The sequence below is a fragment of the Bombina bombina genome, chromosome 5 (genome assembly GCF_027579735.1).
Source record: "Bombina bombina isolate aBomBom1 chromosome 5, aBomBom1.pri, whole genome shotgun sequence".
NCBI classification, from domain to species: domain Eukaryota; kingdom Metazoa; phylum Chordata; class Amphibia; order Anura; family Bombinatoridae; genus Bombina; species Bombina bombina.
The window spans coordinates 167,162,045-167,178,410 of record NC_069503.1 but is presented as its reverse complement, the minus strand read 5'-3'; the positions used below and the strand labels follow the sequence as shown (position 1 = coordinate 167,178,410).

Below are 16,366 nucleotides of genomic sequence, written 5' to 3'. Positions count from 1 at the left end.
GGCAATCCTCTATGTGGTAGGAAATGTGCCACTACTACTAATATGGTGTTATAATTAGCAGATGAAGGTAGGTCAACAATGAAATCCATAGCAATCGCTGCCCAAGGTCTATCTGGTACTGGTAATGAGAGAAGGTAACCATATGGGCTCTTATGTTGATGTTTCTTAGTTGTACATACCACACAGGATTCAATGTACTGTTGAATAGTATCATGCATCTTGGGCCACCAATAATTCCTTTTAAGCAAATGAGCAGTTCTATGAACTACAGGATGACCAGCCAACAAGGAATCATGGGCAAAGGCAAGTACTTCAGTCCTAAGAGAAGGAGGTATATACAATAAAGTGCCATGGTAATATAAGTTGTCTGAATGTTTTAGTACATCCAATTGATCCAAAGATGAATCATTCCTTAAATGTTCTTGTAGAGTGGTTTTAAAATCAGTTGTTAGACAGATAATTCTATCCGAAGGTATGATAGATGAAGGAGAAACCAGATCAGTAGGTCGAGGGTCTTTTCTAGATAGAGCATCGGCTTTCATATTTTTGGATCCTGGTCTATAAGTTATAACGTAATCAAAACGAGAAAAGAACAAACTCCAACGAACCTGGCGTGCAGTAAGGGTCTTGTTTGATTTTAAATATTCTAAATTACGGTGATCAGTATAGATAGTGATTGGATGTGTTGCACCCTCCAGGAGGTGTCGCCAAAACTCCAAAGCTGATTTAATTGCAAGAAGTTCTTTATCACCGATTCCATAATTAATCTCCGCTGAACTCATGGTTCTAGAATAGTAGGAGACAGGATGCAAAGGTTCTTTATCTGAGTGTCTCTGAGATAGAACAGCCCCTACAGCAAACTCAGAAGCATCAACTTCCAGCGTAAATTGACATGTGGGATCTGGGAATTGTAATATAGGAGCTGAGATAAATTTACTTTTTAGAAGATTGAAGGAATGATCAGCATCTTGATTCCAGACAAACTTAATTTGTTTACGTGTTAGCGTAGTGAGAGGTCTGACAATAAGAGAGAAATCTTTGATGAACTTTCTATAAAAGTTCGCAAAGCCCAAGAATCTTTGAACATCTTTTTTATTACGTGGAATAGGCCACTTAGTGATAGCGTCCACTTTGCTCGACTCCATTGCAATTCCAGCTGGTGAGATGCAATATCCAAGGAATGATATGGTGTTTGTGTTGAAAATACACTTTTCAAGCTTTGCATAGAGATGGTGTGCCCTTAAACGTGTTAACACTTGTTTGACATGTACAATGTGAGCCTGTAGAGAATTTGAATAAACCAAGATGTCATCCAAGTATACGACAATACAGACATCTAACAAATCATGAAAGACATAATTTATAAAACATTGAAATGTCGCTAGGGCATTGCACAATCCAAAGGGCATTACAGTGTATTCATACAAGCCGTATCTTGTACTGAATGCAGTTAACCATTCATCCCCTGCCCTCATCCTGATCAAATTATAGGCACCTCTGAGATCTAGTTTAGTAAAAACTGTGGCACCTTGTAAACGTTCAATAAGTTCAGGTATGAGGGGCAGGGGGTATCTGTTCTTTTTTGTGCATTTGTTCAACTGCCTATAATCGATAATAGGCCTAAGACTGCCATCTTTATTTTTTACAAAGAACATTGCAGCAGCTGCAGAGGAGGTAGAAGGTCTAATAAACCCTTTTTTCAAATTGTCATCTAAATATTGTTTTAAATGATTTAACTCTGGCTGTGACAACGGATATATGTGACCGTATGGTATGGAGCTTCCAGGTATAAGATCAATAGGACAGTCATAGTCTCTGTGTGGAGGTAAGGACTCAGCCTCTTTTTTATCAAAAACGTCAGCAAACTCACTATAGCATTCTGGTAGCTTATGTTCAGTGATTTGACAAAGTGTGTGTACCCCAAAACAGGATTGCTTACAGTGATTTGAATCGAAAACTACTGATGCTGTAGACCACGATATAGTGGGATTATGTTTTATTAACCAATTCAATCCAAGGATTAGTGGATAAACAGAAGATGGAAGGACATCAAACGACATAAACTCTGTGTGTCCTGATGGGGTAACCACTTTGAGTGGAATAGTGTGGTGAGTTATGGGACCAGAGCTAAAAAATGAACCGTCAACCAAACGAATAGCTAGTGCAACATTCTTTTTTATTAGTGGTATGTGATTATTAACAACAAAAGTGTTATCAACAAAATTCCCAGAAGCCCCAGAGTCAATTATGGCCTGAACGTTTATCTTCTGATGGGACCACTGTAAGGAGACATAAATAGATAGATGAGATTTTATGCTGTTAACCAAATTAACTGTATGGTCATTAGATGAAATCTTACCCTTCTTTTGTCGAATCAATGAGGGACAGTCCCTAACTCCATGGTTCTTTTCAGCACAGTATAAACATAAATTTAGAAGCTTACGCCTTGCTTTCTCTTCGGGTCTTAAGGGTCCCCTAATGACTGCAACATCCATGGGTTCTTCAATGGATCTAGTGGAAACTGTGGAAGGAGGTGAGTGATGATAGTTAGGAGTCCTTCTGGTGGTATTCTCCGAATAAGATCTTTCTGACTTCCTTTCCCTAAATCGACAATCTATGCCAATAGAGAGAGTCATCAAGGCATCCAAGTCCTCTGGAATCACACCCCTTGCCAACTCATCCTTAACTGCATCATTTAACCCCAAATGGTACTGATTGCGTAAAGCAGGAATATTCCAAAGGGTGTCAGGAGCCCATCTTTTGAATTCAGTAATGTAATCTTCTACCATTCTTTTGCCCTGTCTTAAAGATCTAATGGCAGTTTCAGCAGTATTCTTCTTATTGTGATCTTCATATAAGAGAGACATAGCAGAGAAAAATTATTCTAGGGAATTTAGAATGGGATCATCCTTTTCATAAAAAGCATTGGCCCAAGATCTGGCCTCACCTCTGAGAAATGAAATTACAGTTAGAACTCTAATCCTGTCAGTTGGGTATGACTTAGGTTTCAGAGTAAAAAGCAGAGTGCAGGAATTCCTGAAATCCCTGAACATAGATCTGTCGCCAGAGAACTTTTCAGGCGGACTAACAATGGGTTCTGGGGTTGATTCAACATTGGGAGTTTTGTTAGCAAGGTGATCATTAATACATTTTTTTATATTCTGATTCTCTAATTGAATCTCCCTTAATCCTTGAATCATGTGATCCATACTCTGAGCTAGAGAACCAACTCTCCTGGACAGTTCACTTATGTCCATGATTTTAGCTGTTAGTAGTATTCTTTTTTAAGGCTTGGTAATATGTTAGGATTTGCTAAGTTATTATAGAAAACACTACTACAACAGCTTACTGCCAATGTAGGACCACTCAGTCTCACACCTTACCTCGGATTCCCACAGATTGAACTTAAGGGAACCCTGATATGCTCATTGATCTGAGGGTCACTACAGCAGGGTAGCTGAGTGAATACGGAACCTTCACGCAACAATGACTGCTAGCAGCAGAAAGGAGAGTAATTCATAAGCGAAAGCAACTTCAACAGTAGTGAAAGAGTTAATTACTGCAGGTGCTTTGATTCACTCACACAAGCAGTGTAACATAAAGTTTATGCAGCAAGCTTAAACAAACACACCAACAATCACACAACACTTTGTTATCTGAATGAACTAATCAAGCTGAGAGCATTATATAATCCATAATTTGAAAATCAATGTTAGTTATAACCAAACTTGTTCAATGAAAGCATAAGAAGCTGTAATGGTCACTTGAAACAGATAAAGTTGAAGTTATACAAACAGTCATTTGCGAACAGATATGAGGGTAAACTGTGACTAAGACCAATGTATGCTTAGGAAGTCTGTTTATGAAAGAATGGTAGCAATATATATCTTTTGTCACAGTTGTTTGTATACAAGTTAGTAAGTAGAGAAAATAGATTAATGCATATTTGTCATCTGTAGCATATATGATTCCCCAGCAGGTGTGCATTACACAGATAATATGGCAAGCTTGCAGATAAATGGAGTTGCAGTAGTACACACAGTTCGTATAATGCAAAATATACAGACCAGTATTACAGGAGATGACAATGAGCAGAGTAATACTGTTACCAGACCACAAACAGTCCCAACGGTACCACAGCGTGCCTGAGTCAGAGCCGCGGCGGGAGAATGTCGGGCGTGACGTCACACGCTGCAGGGAGTAACTTCAATACAGGAGAGACACAGAGGTCTCTGACTGAAATAAACGGTGAAAATCTCCAGGCACAAAAGAGTACAAGCAGGTAGATTCAAGCAGGCAGAAACTCAGGGTGAGTTTAGAGAGCAATGTAATGAAATACAAGTTGTATAAACGGCAAGGTCTCTTCAGAAGCAGCTTGTCACTGAGCAACAAATTACCAAGCAATGAGTTCTGTTGGGAGGTGCCTTAAATAGGGCTAGTGAGTTCACTTTCTTAAAGGTATAGCATAAACAGAGATGAATCCCTGACAATACTATATGTCTCCCTTAGATAGACTAAGTCCCTTTCATTTGTAGGACAAACTCCCACCTTCTTCACATCTCTGCACACCAAGGAGAAAAGAGTGTAATTTCTCCCCTGTCCCCTTGTATCACTATCCAACCTCATCCTTTCTTCAAGGAACGGTCTATTGAAGAATGGAATGATCTTCTGAATACCTCTAACCTTGCCTTCTCCTTGATGAGGGAAAGAACTACTGGGAGAGAGAGGGAAGTAGGGGGGATACTTAAAGCTCTGGTGTGAGGTGTCTTTGCCTCCTCCTGGTGGCCAGGTGAAGTATTTCCCCAAGAGTTAGGTTGTGGACTCTCACAAGCATTAGAAAGAAATCCTTTATCTATCTAAAAGTGTGTTTCTTAAATTGTATTACAGTCATTTATTTTTTTAACTAAATAAAAAAAAAAAGAATCTGTGGTAGTTGTCAGTATAGTACAAAGTAGCAGTAGCACTCCAATAAATGTTTTCAAAGAGATTGGAGTGCTACTGCTACTTTGGACTGTACTGATGTAAGTGAGGGCTTTGTTGCAGAGCCCTTAGCAGAGTTGCACCCATTATTTGTATATGCACATGTGCTGGACATTATAAGAAAGTTGTCTCTGTCAGTCACTGAGCAACAGAAGTTTGAAACTTGTATGAGAAATGTTTTCAGGTGGACTGAAATGCCAGCTATGCAAAATCGTGTCTAAACCACTTGTCTATCTGATGACCTGGAATGAGTAAGGATTTTTAAAATTGGTGTAATGCACTTTTGCTTGAGTTTTCATGGATTGGAACAAATGCCCTGGTTAGAGTGGAACTCTAGTTAACATCATCATAATGGAGCCCAAGATCCTAATGCTACATACTAAAGATCTGGAAGGGATTCTCATACCAGTAGGTTTTGCTGTGGATAAAGCACCAGCTCATCCCCCTGTTCTTCACGATCACTATGGGATGTCTTGATGCTCTTGTTTAGATCAACAGTAGACACAGAGAAAGGTTTTGATAACAGCAGGCGGAAATATAGAGGAGTCTCTGTAGAGTTTATAAGCTTCAGGTTTCGAGTAGTGGCCAACTCTGTCAAAATCTAAAATGGAGATTACAGTGATTTTTATGTTTCATTTCCATTCCAAGATAGATAACACCTTTGCTAACCATTCCCCAGCTTTGCACAACCTACATTATTATATTAATATACTTTATAATGTTTTAACTTTCTGCCTGTTTCTAAGCCACTACAGACCGCCTCTTATCTCATGCATTTGTATTAGCTTTACACAACAAAGCACTACTAATTCATGTGTGCCGTATAGACAACATTGTGCTCACTCCTGTGGAGTTGTACAGGAACCATCACTAATTGATGAAAATGCAAGTCTGTAAATAGCCCTGAGATAAGGGGGATAAGGGGGCTGTCTCTGCAGAGGATTAGGTACAAAGTAATCACAGAGGTGAAAAGAATATTAATATAACCGTGCAAAACTGGGAATGGGTAAAAAAGGGATTATCTATCTTTTTAAACAATAAACATTTTTAAGTAGACTATTCCTTTAATTTGACCAAATATATTTTATCTATTAAACCCAAGCACAGCAATACATTATGTAGAAAGCTTGTCACAGACAGTTGCATTTGGAGAAGCTAATTATACTATGCTGTTATTTAATGTAACTAGACGGACATATTTTTAGCATATTTTGTAAGATATCTGTCCAGTCCTTTGAGTAATCAGTAGGATATTTACTTGAGATGTCTGCCCGTTAGGTATCAGGTCACTTGCTGCAGTATAAAACACCAGACCCTCACTGTCATCGCCTTCCACTTCCACGGTTAGCCTGTGAATGACAACAACAGCTGTAAAAACACACAGACTTCTGGGAGCGAATCTAAACAGGTAGCAAACAGCACTAACTCTATGCCCTGCATTTGGCACCAATTACTTATGTCCTCACAACATCACCACCTGCGCTCACCTTCATCTAACATAGCTTAACTGAACAGTTAACCTGTGTAACACTTTTTAAAACTGATAGATTGTTTTTAACAGCCAGTACAATCAGGATCCTAAGAGAGGTGTAGCACACTAAGCAGCTGTTTTTATGCTCGGTTTAAACACTGATTTAAATATGAACCTCGCTGTATCATGAGGTTGAACAGAATATGACAGACAGTGCACACAGATTCTTCCTTCAAATCAAAAAAGCAACCTGATAATCTAGATGTGATTTTCCTAGTCTAGAGACAAAATGACTTGCTGATGACCTTTCCTTCTAATGGATCTAAAGATCTATGCTAAAGCCATACTCACTGCATAAGCTCCCAACACCAGAATATTTGTGCTTCTAATGTTGGTGCAAAAAACTATATAATGCTGCCTAACAATCTTCCTGTGACAATAGTAAAAATAGACTCATCTAACGGATCTGGTTTTCTCTTAGACTCTCATAATGTAATAGGAATGAGCACTGGATGGGTGTATACACTCTGCTACTTGTAAGTAGAAACAAGAAGTCTCCTCAGAGCTCTTATTAGTGGAAAGGATGTTTTTGCTTTAAAGGGACATAATACTCATATGCTAAATCACTTGAAACTGATGCAGTATAACTGTAAAAAGCTGACAGGAAAATATCACCTGAGCATCTCTATGTAAAAAAGGAAGATATTTTACCTCACAATTTCCTCAGCTCAGCAGAGTAAGTTCTGTGTAAAAAGTTATACTTCACCTGCTCTCAGCTGCAGGTAAAAATAAAAAAGAAATGAAGAAATGAACTGCAGCCAATCAGCATCAGCAGTGCTGAGGTCATGAACTCTTACTGTGATCTCATGAGATTTGACTTAACTCTCGTGAGATTTCATAGTAAGCTTCCTTTACCTGATTGGTGAAATAATATGAGAGTTCAAGAGGCTCATCCCCTAAGATGTCCCAGAACAGACATACTGATATGCTGCTTAGAAATCCTTTACAATGGGAGGTGGCTACTGAGGAACTTTTGAGGTAAAATATCTTTCTTTTTTACATAGAGATGTTCAGGTGATATTTTCTAGTCAGCTTTTTACAGCTATGCTGCAGCACTTTAAAGTGTTTAAACATTTGGGTATTATGGCCCTTTAAGAATAAATTACACATGACATATCTGTACTTACAGAGCTGGCTTCACAAATGACTGGAGTTCCACTCTTATTGGCTCCACTCCATACCCATTCGGGCGCTTCACTTTCCCAGAAACCAACTGTGCAAACTGAAAGTAAAATATATGTAAAAAATATTTATATTGACTGTGTTCCTTGGGGTTTAGTGTACGGATAACAATTCTTGTGAGAAATATATCATATCCAAGCACCATTGTATTGTAATACATTAACTTCATTGCAAGACTTTACCTGGTGATGTTACACAGTGCGATTTGACAATGGCTTTGTGTAACATTAATTAAATCAGGGTTCTTCAATTCCATGTCTCAGGACCCACTAACAGGCCCGATTTAAAGGGATAGGAAAGTCAAAATAAAAGGTATAATAACGTCCCTTTAAGCTTGAAGCTAGCCAATTGGTGTCTACATAGATTTGCCTCTTGTCATTGGGTCACTAGATGTTTTCATCTAGAGCCCAGTAAACTGTGTTTGATTCCTTAGAGCATTTTATTTTTCCACTTTTATATCCCTTCAGGAGATCTGAACTACAACACAGGTGAAATAATGAGTTATGGTTACTAAGTCTCACACAAGACACTCCTGAACATATGATCTTTTTGTTTGCACTAACTGACTCTTAATCACATTTATTTCAGTAAGCAAAGCACTTAATATGCTCCTAATATACTATTCAAATCATTTTTTTTATAATTTTTTTATTTAGAATAAGTAAACAATAAAAAAAGAAGAGAAATAAAAAGAAGAGTTTACATGTGATTCAGGGTCCAATCATGGACATCAAAGAACAATTTCAATATTGGTACACAAAGAGCATATAACACCCAAGCAGTTTAACTTCTCCAGGTATGTTGCTTAAATAGAGTTAAATAACATTTACAAAACATATTATCAGGTTTGGGGTAGAGAGCTTACCTCCAAGGGGAGGTCCACAGCAATGGTCAGACAAGAGTGATAGGTTTGGGTTAATAGGAATAATTGTCTATGTCCAGTCTGGTGGAAACTGTGGTTTTGAGTCCCATAAGAAGATCATATTATGGAAGACTTCTAATTTATTTGTAGACATATAATAATATCTCTCAAGAGAAATATTTTTGGATACTTGTTGCAGCCAATTTTGTGTAAGGAGTGCCTTCTCCTGTTTCCATAATCTTGGGATTATCTGTTTTGCGCTGTTTAAAATAATGTGAAATAATTTACCGTGCAATTTCGAGGGTGCTTTCGGAAACATAGTGAAAAGAAAAATTAGTGGGTCAAGAGGCCAGGCACAGCCAAAAAGAAAGTTAATATGTCTTCTAACTGCTTCCCAATATTTTGTGATACCCGGGCATTCCCACCATATATGATATAGTGATCCTACCTGACCACAGTTCCTCCAGCACCTATCAGAGGCCTGAGGGAAAATATGTTTCAACCTTGCTGGAGTTAGGTACCATTGCATGAGAAGTTTGTAATTCATTTCTAGCAGTGCTGATGAGTGTGAAGATAATGAAATAGACATGAAAATGGAATTCCAGTCGGATTGTTGAAGCTGATACGGTAAACAGTTTTGCCATCTTCTGGTATATGAAGGTTGTTTCTGATGAAGTGGTGATAATAGAATTTTATAAATCAGGGAAATTGAGTGTCGGGGCGGGGCAGAGGAAGTGCAGAGGAGTTCAAATGGGGATCGGGAGCGAAGCAATGAGGGCTTCGATGCATGGTGTTGCAAAAAATGAGTAATTTGATAATGATGAAACCAAGTCAAAGTGATTTCAGTCTCCAGGTTTTGTAGGTGATTAAAAGGAAGAGGTTTGGGACCGTCCATTATTAGGTATAAAGGTAAAAGTTTGCAGATATCAGTGCTATTTTTGGATATAAATTTTTTCCCTATTAGTAAGTCTGGATTATCTAAAAGTGGTGTCAAGGGTGAGGGGATGGTTGAGAGGTTATTATATTGTCGTAGTGTCTTGTCCCATGTATCAAATGTTTCTTTAAGGATGGGGGATTGATTTATTGTTTGCGGTCTTAAATGTGGCGACAGCCAACAGAGGCTGCCCAGTTGAGGGACTCTAGCTAGATCATGTTCTATCGAGATCCATGTTTTAGCTGTGGGGTTACCGAAGTGGCACCAATCTAAGATTCTGGATAGGATGGAAGAAGTTCTGTAGGCTTGGAGATCTGGAACCCCCAAACCCCCTTGTAGTTTAGGCAAGTATAAAGTATTTTTGGTGACTCTTGGTGGTTTACGTTTCCAGATGTAGGAGTTAAGTATAGCTTGGAGCTGGGGGAGAAAAGTTTTGGGTAGTGGTATCGGGACCGTTTGAAATACGTATAGAATTTTTGGTACAAGGGACATTTTGAGAGCACTAATTCTACCCAACCAGTATATTGGCTTGAGGAGCCAGTCCTCAGTCAAAGTATGAAATTCCTGGGTGTACCTTTCATAGTTAAGCATGAAGAGTTGGGAGGGGTCTGGTGATAAAAAGATGCCTAAATATTTCAGAGATTGGTTAGCTATTATAAAGGGAGTATTGTGAGAGAGATGTGCAATATCCTTTTTGGACTTTTGCATGGGAAGTAGTTCCGACTTACTGAAGTTAATAGACTAATTTGAAAATTTACCATAAGTATTCAGGTTATGTATAATGAGGGGAAGGGAGGATAATGGGTTTGATAGAAACAGAAGGAGGTCGTCAGCAAATAGAGCTAATTTATGTATGTGAGATTCTAGGGGAATCCCAGTTATTAGGGGATGCTGTCTGAGGTGTAAGGCCAGAATTTCTATTGAGATGACGAAGAGCAAGGGAGAGAGAGGACATCAGTGCCATGTTCCATTCAGGATAGGGAAGGGGTCTGAAAGGATTCCATTAACTCTGACCTTAGCCAAGGGTCTAGTGTACAGGGAATCCAAATTTTTGTAGGGCAAGGAATAAGAAGGTCCAGTCCAACCTGTCAAAGGCCTTTTCGGGCATCTGTCGACAGGAGGACTGAAGGGATATGGTTTTTAGTAATGTGGTGTAAGAGGTGTAGGCTTTTAACTGTGTTGTCCTTTGCTTCTCTACCCAGGACAAAGCCTGATTGATCCTGGTGAATGATATAGGGTAGTATAGGGTTGAGTCTATTGTCGAGGATTTTAGAGTATAGTTTTAAATCAACATTAAGCAATGATATAGGTCTGAAATGTGCTGGTTGGTCTGGTGATTTCCCTGGCTTAGGGAGGACACTTATGTGGGCTTCTAACATATTGGAAGAGAACAAGTTATTTTTATCAATCACCTGAAATAGAGTTAGGAGATGAGGAGCCAATAGATCCTCAAAAGTTTTATAGTAAGCTCCAAAAGTTTTATAGAAGCCGTCAGGGCCTGGGCTTTTACCAGGAGGCTTTTATGGGTTTAATAAGATTTTCTGACATTTCTGGAGTGATTTGGGGTATTTTTATTGTGGATAGATATGACTGACAGTTAGTTTCATGATCCTTTTGGATTCAAATCATTTTTATTCATATTAACCCCTAACTGTATCCTGTATTGTCCAAAACCTACATCAGGTGTATAAAACACTGCAAAAAAGCCTCACTGTTTGCATTTCTTTTTCTTTTTGTTTGCTTTTTCCAATGTTAAATTGATACTAAAACATTCTATTATCCATTTAGAAGTATTTCAGAATATATTACAGTAATTTATTTGTATTTAAATATATCTCCCTATGATGTATGCTGTAGACAGATTTAAACAGCTTTTACTTAAAGGGCAGTCAAATCAAAAATGAATTTTCATGATTCAAATAGAGCGTGCTGTTATAAACAACTTTCAAATTTCTAAATGTTAGCAAATTTGCTTTATTCTCTTGGTATCATTTGTGATACAAGTGTAAGCCTCAGGAGCAACAAGGCACTACTGGGATCTAGCTAAACACGCTGGGTGAGCCAATGACAAGAGATATGTAGCCACCAATCACCAGCCTGCTCCCAGTAGTACACTGCTACTCCTAAGCCTAAATAGGTATACTCTTCAACAAAGGACACCAAGAGAATGAAGTATATTTGATAATAGGAATACTCTGTTTGAATCATGATAATTACATTTTGGCTTTACTGTTCCTTTAAGACTTTTCATGCAAAAATATTTTAACATGTTTTACTCCTTATCTTTCATATAATTTCATGTTGGGTTAGCGCACTTGAGAAAACGTGATCAGGTTTGCGTGACTTGTTGGTTGTTTTTATTTTCAGCTCTCCACACCCCATTAAAGTCTATGGGGGGGTGCGTTAACGTAGTTGCGATATTCTAACTTTGTAATTTGTAAAATTCTAATATGCGCAGTACCCGATGTCGAGCGCAGTTAACGCACAAATGATAAATAGCTCTCCACTTGTAATTTAGCCCTATATTGGGCAGCACAGAATATATAACACAGAGGGTTAGATTACAAGTGGAGCGCTAAATTATTGCCCCCCCATAATTTTCAAAGTCAAATTACAAACAGGCAAAATAAATAAATAACAGACACTGAAAGTGTTGTTGCTATGCATAATTACACATTTTTATGTATAACTAAGTTCTGAGAGTACATTACTAAACTAAGCATATTTACCTTATCATCTAAGCTCATGAAGCCCAAAGCGTAACCGCTGCATTCAACCTTATTAGTGACCCCAGACAACATCAACGGGGTGAAGGACACATGAATGGAGCAACTGCCACCAGCAGGAACAATCTGCAGACAAAGAAATTACACAGAACCGTTTTATGTGCTGTTTACATAACTGGCTCTTTATAAAAATGTTGTTTATTCACATTTTATAGCTTAAAGGGACATGAAACCCAAAATTTTTCTTTTGTGATTCAGATAGAGAATACAATTTTAAACAACTTTCCAATTTACTTCTATTATTTAATTTGCTTCTTTCTCTTGTTATCCTTTGCTGAAAGGTTTATCTACCTAAGCTCAGGAGCAGCAAAGAACCTAGGTTCTAGCTGCGGATTGGTGGCTGCAAATATATAACGATTGTCATTGGCTCACCCATGTGTTCAGTTAGAAACCAGTAGTGCATTGCTACTCCTAAAACAAATGATACCAAGAGAATGTAACAAATTAGATAATATAAGTAAATTAGAAAGTTTTTTAAAATCGTATTCTCTATCTTAATCATGAAAAAAAAAATTAGTTTCATGTCCCTTTAAATAAAGTATTGCCATATTTTAAATCTTTTTTAGAGCTGTTAATATCTTCAGTGGGGTTTATATATTGTTTAACTGTTTAAATGAACATTAACCACCTTTTGTTTTGGGGTAAAAATGGTGCTTTTTCTCTCGCTCCCTAGAGAGGTTAAAAAACAAATTCTGTTACCTAGGTTTTCAAACTGCTGCAAATTGCCTAAACTAGTTATTTTATTTGCAGCATTTGTAGGTTAAGGAAATGGCTTTTTGGCCTTTTAGGGAGTGTGTGACAAGCACTATGTTTACACAAAAGCAGGAGGTGTTTAATGTCCTGAATTGGGGCAATAAAGAACAAATATTAAAAATAAAGAAGTAAATATGTTTTATAATTAAGAAATTATTAAAGCATAATAAATTAAAGGGACATGAAACCCACATATTTTCCTTCATGATTCAGAAAGATAATGTAATTTTAAACATCTTTCTAATTTACTTCTATTATCTAATTTGTTTTATTCTCTTGATATTCTTTGCTGAAAAGCATATCTAGATATGCTCAGTAGCTGCTGATTGGTTGCTGCACATAGAAGCCTCGTGTGATTGGCTCACCCATGTGCATTGCTTTTTCTTTAACTAAGGATATCTAAAAAATGAATCAAAATAAATAATAGAAGTAAATTGTAATGTTGTTTAAATTTGTATTCTCTATCTGAATCATGAAAGAAAGATTTTGGGTTTAGTGGCCCTTTAAGTCCAAAACAGACAAACAGTGTAACTGGGAACAAAATAGCAACAGTTATGATCCATTTCCAGTATTTTGAGAAAATATCATGGATTCATACATTTTGTATATTATTGTAAAGTTCATCACTTAGATTTACTTTTTATTACCTCTGTACATCTAGGTGATTAAAAAAATTATAAGGGATCCTTTTGCATAATGGGAATATAATAAAATAAAAATGGTCTTAATTCCTGTTTTCACCTTTAGCCTAACTATTGGAGCTGAATTAAACAGTTGAAGCTGTATATTTGTTTAAGGAAATACATTTTTATTTATTTATTTTTCTATGTAAACAGCATTACATAAACAGTCAAGCAATAGCATGAAACAGGACTTATAAAGGAGGAACTGCTTGTGTTGTAGTATTATTAGGTTTTAGAGCATTTTAAAACAAGGCTATTGTCACAAAAATCTGCAATATGTATAGTATATAGTTAGAAAATATTTACTGTCTGTCTTGGAGTGATGCAGTATGGGTAATCTGAGGCAATGCCATCATGGGTTCGCAGAATGACGGAGATCAATTTATTTTCAGGACTTAATAAACTTTCACTTCGACTCTCATCTTTACTTTCTTCTTCTTCATCATCATCTTCACTCTGGTCCACATTTTCTTGAGTCTAGAATTGTAATGTTTTTCATGATAAATTATATATTTAAATTGTGACATATATATATAAAAGCAACTAATGTAGCGACAGGTTTAAGAACAAGTGTGTACAATTTTGCACACAGAGAACCTTTTAGCGTGATTTTGTAAAATTAGATATTTTAGACAAAACACAATGGGCAAGATTACATATGCGGCATGGGGCGCAAAACCCGGCATCGCCAATTTTTAGTAGAATCGAGCGATCACAAATACAGCGCAGCATACAAGCTACGCCCATATATTTTACACGTCGCCTGCAATTTTTACTCCCATAAACTAACATAGAACTGGCGGCGCAAGTCGGTATCACATATTCAGCTCAAGGACTTACGCACACAGAATGGAGAAACTTTATTCAATTTTCACCTTGTCAAACATATAGGCAGGCGCAGCAAGCCTTGCGCTGAGTAAAAAAGCACCGTAACTCCCTGGAAGCCTTAACAAACACCCAACACATGCGCAATCACATACATTTAAGCCGCACATCTCAAACAGTTGCCTGGCCACTTAATTATTCAAAACACTATCCCTCCTCTGCAATTGTGTTAAACCAATCACAACCAACACAAACTTTGACCTGCAGCCTCACGGCATGCTGGTTCTGCACAACCTAAGGCCTGCAGGGCCACTCAGGCGTCAGTATCAGCAGAGGGGGAGAGGCACCCAGGATTCACAGGACACACATCTATTGGGGGACATTGAGCATCAGCAACATGATGTGGTGCCTGTGCCTGAGGGTGTGGACAGAGGGACACTGCGGGGGCCAATTACGGGATTACATTATCCAAGAAAAGTTCACATGTAAGTGACATATTCTTAAGGCCACTAAACCATATGGATCACATTAATTATGATGTATGGCTGTGTCCCACCTAACATTGTATGTGTATATTTCCCCTTCCCCTAACCCCCCTAATTCATGCATATGTCTCATTGTGTTATTCATTTTCAGGTATCGCTGATAATTTCCTATGCTCATGAATGGAAAAACATGTGTCACATCCCCAGGCCCGGACTGACCATAGGGCATACCGGGCAAAAGCCCGGTGGGCCGCCGGTTCCCAAGGCCAGTAGCTCTGTGCTTCTTTGGAAATTGCCGCAAATGTTCCTGCCCTGCCCTCCTGACAGCCAGAACCAGAAGTAACTGTTGTTAAACGAAATCGCTTTATCACAGGTAAACATTTTAAAATGGATCCGGTGCTGCAGTCAGTCACTGCAGCACCAGACCTATTTTACAAAGATCTCTGTGATAAAGCGATTTACAATAACAACAGGGCAGTAAGAAAGTGCTGCCGACCGTGTGCACAGGGAGTTTGCACAATTTGTTAGGATACTGTAAAATCGCTTACTAGTTATGCAAACACCTGCAATAACAAGCCGAAAATTCAGAGCAAGAGAGATCATGTGACATAAGAGTGCCGACACTTCTTTACTGAGAGGGCTGACTACAAGTGAAAAGGAGGGCATCAGTTTGATAAATAATTGGCCAGCTAGGGTTTGCCAATCAGGCTCCACTCCAACCACAGCCGATTGTGCAGTTTTTAGACAGCCGACCCAGTCATTCTGGAGGAAGTGACCTCATCAAGGGAAAGCAGCAGCCCGTTTCAAAACTGAAATATACAGAGATCCACCCATGCAGTGAGTACATAGTGATTACTGCTCAGTGCTGGCAGAGCAAAACCTTTCCTGACTCTCTTTAACATAAATTGTGTAGATTAAATGTGTCTTCAGTGTATTCTTTCCCCTAACTGGAATCAGACAAGGCTGGGTCCAGTTTTACTCCTGCTTCTGTAGTCCCTGCCTGCTTGTCACTTGGGGGCTGGAGTGTGAGTGTCACTAGGGAGGAGGGCTGTGCTCAATGCAGCCAGACAAGGCTGGGTCCAGTTTTACTCCTGCTTCTGTAGTCCCTGCCTGCTTGTCACTTGGGGGCTAAAGTGTGAGTGTCACTAGGGAGGAGGGCTGTGCTCATGGCATTCAGACAAGACTGGGTCCAGTTTTGCTCCTGCTTCTGTAGTCCATGTCTGCTTGTCACTTGGGGGCTAAAGTGTGAGTGTCACTAGGGAGGAGGGCTGTGCTCATGGCATTCAGACAAGACTGGGTCCAGTTTTGCTCCTGCTTCTGTAGTCCATGTCTGCTTGTCACTTGG

General features: G+C 38.5%; 1 protein-coding gene across 1 annotated transcript in view; it reads right to left on the bottom strand.

The window, feature by feature from the left end:
• The window catches only part of DLEC1 (DLEC1 cilia and flagella associated protein), a 275,413-nt gene that overhangs the window by 49,272 nt on the left and 209,775 nt on the right, over positions 1-16,366 (bottom strand). Inside the window, 5 exon segments of the mRNA XM_053715663.1 lie at positions 5,387-5,581; positions 6,239-6,329; positions 7,639-7,733; positions 12,219-12,341; positions 14,018-14,181. Coding sequence (XP_053571638.1) covers positions 5,387-5,581; positions 6,239-6,329; positions 7,639-7,733; positions 12,219-12,341; positions 14,018-14,181 — 668 coding nt within the window.